The sequence below is a fragment of the Apis dorsata genome, unplaced genomic scaffold (genome assembly GCF_000469605.1).
Source record: "Apis dorsata unplaced genomic scaffold, Apis dorsata 1.3 scaffold_473, whole genome shotgun sequence".
Classification (NCBI taxonomy): domain Eukaryota; kingdom Metazoa; phylum Arthropoda; class Insecta; order Hymenoptera; family Apidae; genus Apis; species Apis dorsata.
Window position 1 is genome coordinate 275,342 of NW_006263711.1, and position 5,625 is coordinate 280,966.

Consider the following 5,625-nt stretch of genomic DNA (forward strand, 5'->3'; position numbering starts at 1 on the left):
CTCGTTACTGGAAACATACTTGGCAGTTCACGTCTAATAGTACAACGAAGCATTTTTCTTCTTTTTAATCTCTTTCTCTCTTTTTCTCGACATTCTGACTCGACTCTCTTCTTTTCTCACTCGCTCGTTCTCTCTTTCTTTCGTTCGCTCTCTCACTCTTCCTCTCAACCATACGCGCCACGATGGCCTCTGCTCGATCTGATCGATACGATGACCACTGGTCGCGCTCATTAATTGATATGTCAGTGGGTTTCTATCCTCTTAACTGCGTGGCTCCAGTTTAACCCAGGGAAAGCGTAGTTCACCTCCAGCCACCCCCATAACTTGCCAAGGGGGTTATTTCCAGCTGTTGGCTGCAACAAATACAGAAATAATGATGGAATATTTTGTGGTAAAATAGATCAAGTTCATTAGAATACGAAAGCCAGAATTGATAAGATTGATTAAAAAGAATGGTTTTTGAATAGAAATGAATATAAAATAAAATAAATATTGTATAAGAATTGTAAAATTATTCTCATAGGCCCCATCTTTTTAAAATTCTAATGATAAATAGTAGATTAATTTTATGATTCAAAGATCACCATATCAGTCCAGAACTCGTACACTGATAGATATTTTTTTAAATCTCCTATAAACTAGTGAGATCCAACAACAAAAATTATCCTCACAATATAAAAATTAAAAGATCAATCTTTTCATTGATTTTTGAAAATCAAACACAATCTTTACCTGTATTATAATTATTCAAAACTCAATAAGAAAGCTAATCCATTAAAAATCAATTGATATATCATTTCTTCTAATATTATCCTATGCGATATACAATACTTAATACTTATCAAAAACTTTCTATTATTCCTTGCTCTCCACATTGAAACTTTGATTACTCGCATCAATATGACGTTCTATTTGTAGCTCACTATTCACAAAAAGTTATCCATATCCTAATATTGTACCACCACTGTTACCATTCCCATCAACACCTGTTATCACCTGAATCGAGACAAAACGTCCAACTCTGTGATCACTTTTGCCCGTTGCAAAACTATAGAAAATTAGTCGGCAAAACGGGCGTAGTAACAGTCATTCGAGCTTTGTATCCGAACGAACTTTTCCCATTTCACGTGGCGAAGCAAGGTGGGATACAGCTTTTCATACCTTTGTAGTATATGTCCCTATTCATCGTCGGACAGTTCTTCGGTCCCTGAAGAGGAAAAAGTTTCCAGACAATTATACGGGGTTATCGTGAGGTTCAAAAAGGCTCGTGTATACACAACAGTATAGGGAGAAAGGTTACCTGAACGTTGAAGTCGATGTTTGTTCGAACGGGGCGATGATGAAGCGGCTGCGGCGGTCTGAAATTATTCCCTAGTGGCGCGTTCGGATGATCCTTGTCTCCTTGCATCAATTGTCGCAACGCGAGAAGCTGCAAAGGATGAAATGAATATCGCAAAACCTTTCTTGTCTCGTGCATCTTTATATCTTTACATTTTTCTTTACTTTTACTCTTTCTCGGATGAAACCATCTTAATACCATTGAGAGAATATTGAGATTACAAGGAGGAGCATGGAAATTGATTTCTTTGCTACTTGGCAATGGATTTTAGATTATTGAAATGAGATTGGAGAAATATGAAGCTGTTTCTTAAAATTTTGTTTTAGATTGTAGTTACAAAGGTGAAAATTCGATGATTACAGCTTTGGATGAATACAATGTCTTTTTTGTCAACTATTTTTCTGCTCCTTATAATCTGAAAATTAAAAATTTAAGAAATAAAAATCTATAAAAATTTAATTTTAAAACAAGATATTTTTTGAGAAATATTAAAATAATCAATGATTGGAAATTAGTATCATTTTATTTTATTAAATTTAAATTATTCTTTTTTTAATATAAAAAAATTAAATCTAGAAACAGAAATCTTTATTCTACAACATCTATAAAAGTTTCATTGAAATAACGAATAGAATAATTTTAACATCCTTTTTTAATAACTAAGTAAGAAGCAAATATACGATAAAAGTTTTTAAAATAAGGATTTTAGATGATAATTATAAATATTAAGTGCAAATTAATTTGATTAAATGTAATATAAATTAATATAAATTAAAAATAATTTTCTCCTTCATCTTTGCATTCTATAATGGTATGAAGTAACAACTGCAATAAAATGTTCATTATAGGTATTGATTTATCGATTCCTCAATTTTGAGAAACTCTAACACCGACGATTAAAGTCCTTATTCTCATTGCCTTTGCATTCTACTCTTTCGAAATGGCCTTTCCTCGTAACAGCTTAATTGCTTGAAAGTTAAGGTACTCGCTTTAAATTTTCATCGGAATATTTGACGACGTACCCTTTTCGTATTTTAAATTTTCATTTTAATCTCGTTTGATTAAATAATCAGGTGTAAAATTGGTTGCAATTAAGTTGATAAAAATTTAAATAAAATTCACTTATAGTTTTAAGTACAGAAAATTTTTAAATGCATTTTTATTTATTAATATTAAACATGATTTATAGATAACAATTTTTCTAGATTGTGAATTTTCATTGTAAATTCATATTCATATGACCACCAGATGAAGAAATGGATTTATTTTATTTAAATTTTTCATAAATGTATTAAAATTTTAAAATGTATTAAATAAAATAGATATTACAGATTTGTACATCGTAAAAGCTATATGAATGATTAATATCGTATTTTTAATTTCAATTTGCAGTTTAATTTTTAATTTAGAGAAATAAGAAGATTGAAGAAGTTCAAAGATTAAATTAAGAGAATAAAAAACATTTGAATTAACGAGAAAACTCGAAAAGTTTGAGGAAATTAAAAAGGAAAAAAAAAGTTAGAGATAGAAATCTGAAATATTAACCCTTAATTTTCTTATCATTGCGTCATAATTTTATTCTATACTTTATATTTCGCACGATCAAAATTATCACCTTTGAAATATATATTAGAATGCAAATTAAAATTAAATATCCTACATACATGAAATCATGTAATTTAATCTAAATTGTTTAACATCAAAACAATATATTATTAAACTTATAAAAGTTATATTTTTCAATAAAAAAAATACAATACAATTATTTTTTATTTTCAAAAATAATACAATTTTCCCTTTACTTGAAATTCATTTTTCACGTCAATTTAATCATATTTGTTTAAAAATAAACTTATTAACAATACGACGAAATACAAGTAATACAAAATATTCATAAAACCCTGGTCATAAATATAATAAAGATCCAAAAAATCCTAAAAAATAATGATCCAACGTTAATTCGCTCCTATCTCCTACCCCCTCTTCTACTTATCTATTCCATTGACCCAAAAATCCGATGAAAAATGAACAAGAGCCAGTAATCGTTTCACACGATTGCATCTAAATTAGAAAAATCAGCTTTGGAAACGTTAACAATGGTTAATAATCGGCTCGTTGACATCCCGAGACGCTCTTTTCGCTCTAATGGAGGCCCACGAGGATGGGGCAAGCTTTTTAAAATATTCGATACACTGTGTGCACACCGGTGGTTTCCTCGGTTGGCCCTTTCTCTCTCTCTCTCTCTCTCTCTCTTTTTTTTTTTCAGGCTAACGAACAATACGTTGCATGCGTGTACGTGTCTCATCCGTATGCGCGTGAACGTTCGTGTGCCGGTTATTTTGCATCCCTTTGATGTCATCCGCCGGCCAACTTGGCCCGAAAAATACTAGCCGCGGAATCTCGACGCTCCGCTTTAGCAAGTATAATTCCTCGCACGCCACTGCCGCTGTCCCCGATAAATTTATTAAAATGCATCGCCGCCATCCTGTATACGTAAATCATCTTGCGAAAAGTGGCTGTTAAATCATCGATCAACCACCCCTCGTGGACCCCCGATATCGTTGCGGGTAAATTAGTTTCGCCACGGAACTTTCCGCGTGAAATTTTCGATCATCGAACTTTGAAGGTTTTTCTTCTTCTTCTTCTTCTTTTCTCATTTTTTTTTTTTTTTTTTGGGTTCTAACATTTTATTTCCGCTTTCGTTTTATATTTTTAAATAACTTTTAAGAACTATGATTTTCTTGTTATGAAAGTTATTTTAAATTTATTTTATGGATTATGGAATTATGGAAAATTTAATTTAAATTTAGATGTGAAAAAATTATGGAATTGATTATTGATATTTATTATGAATTTAATATTATTTTATTATCGAGGGAAAGAGAAAAAGCGAAGAATTTAATATTAGAATTAATAATTAATATTTAGAACAATAGGTCGTGTTAAATAATTGATAAATTATATTTTAACGTGTTTCACGATTGATCGAATTTCTATTTTCTTATATTTTATATGAAAAAATATTTTCGTTCTCTCAATCAGGATTAAGAAATTATACATTCAATTCTAATCGAAAAAGAAGAACAAGTGAAATTAATTAATAGATATAATTACAATTAATTATGGATTTATTTAGTACAATTAATTAAAAATATTATAAATTTATATAGATGAATTTACTTTAAAATTTATCGTTTCTGATAACATGCATTATCATTATTTTTCCTATATTTTTCTTATAATATTCTATATAACTGTAATATCTACTAATATTTATTCTTAAAATTCAAAATTGATAACTCGTCTATTATGATATGTCGAAAGTTTATCAATTTCAAAGTTTATCATTATTTCATGATATTTCCTGTCTGCTGTTTATTAAAATCAGAATTATTCGGCTTCGAATCGTCGTGTTTCATAGCAAAAGTAAATAATATTTAAAATTTAACACTTCGTTAAAAAATATAAAATTAAATCGTATTTTCTGAAAATATTGTGAGATTATAACGTTATTCAAAATTTTTTAATTTCTTAGAATGAAACATCGAATAATATTTATTTTATTACACGTTAATTTGAAATTTAATCACTTATATTTTTTTTATCATTTTTATCAAAATGAAAACTTTTACAATAATTATATTGTCGTTTTACTATAATCAAAGCAACCTGTTGAATCATATTTTTAATTAATACATATTACTTTCGATAAATCTGTTAAAAACTGAAAATTTCGTTAGAAAAATTGCATTTCATCTGGCTCGATATTATCTCCATTGCGATCATGCATACAACTCTTTTATCTAAAATTTCCATACATTTTCAAACGATAATAAATATATTGTAATCATCGAATTATCATACCCCAAAAAATAGCACATTTTTGTCCATCCACCCCTTCCATCCCATCCCTCCATGAAAAGACAAATTCACTGCTACCATTTTTCAATTTTACCCTTCAATAAAGCGCCATTTTATATCATTGAACGTATCGAGCGCTCTATCCCGGGCGCAAACGGAATTAAAGTCATATCTCGTACACCGAGGCATCGAGATTAATCCCCGCTCTAAAGAGCGCAATTCGAAATCGTTCGACCGGCAAAACGACCTTTCCGCCAGGAAGTCAATAGATCCCTGTTCATTATTCCCCGAGACGCTGTTTCTGAACGCGTTTGTTTTTCCTTTTCTCTCCTCTCCTTTCTTCCCTTTTCCTTTCCCTTCTCTCTCTCTCTCTCTCTCTCTCTTTTTTTTTTTTGCTTTCGAAAAAACCACGTTTAGTTTTCCTC

At 30.0% G+C, this 5,625-nt stretch overlaps 1 protein-coding gene across 4 annotated transcripts in view; it reads right to left on the reverse strand.

The window, feature by feature from the left end:
- The window catches only part of LOC102673738 (carbonic anhydrase-related protein 10), a 23,287-nt gene continuing 17,662 nt past the window's right edge, over positions 1-5,625 (reverse strand). For all 4 annotated transcript variants that reach the window (XM_031512576.1, XM_006620082.2, XM_031512578.1 and 1 more), the window contains exons 8-10: positions 1,301-1,429; positions 1,162-1,207; positions 1-353 (exon numbers count right to left, since the gene is read on the reverse strand). In XM_031512576.1, coding sequence (XP_031368436.1) covers positions 337-353; positions 1,162-1,207; positions 1,301-1,429 — 192 coding nt within the window. In that variant the 3' untranslated portion in view covers positions 1-336. The remainder of the gene's footprint in view (positions 354-1,161; positions 1,208-1,300; positions 1,430-5,625) is intronic.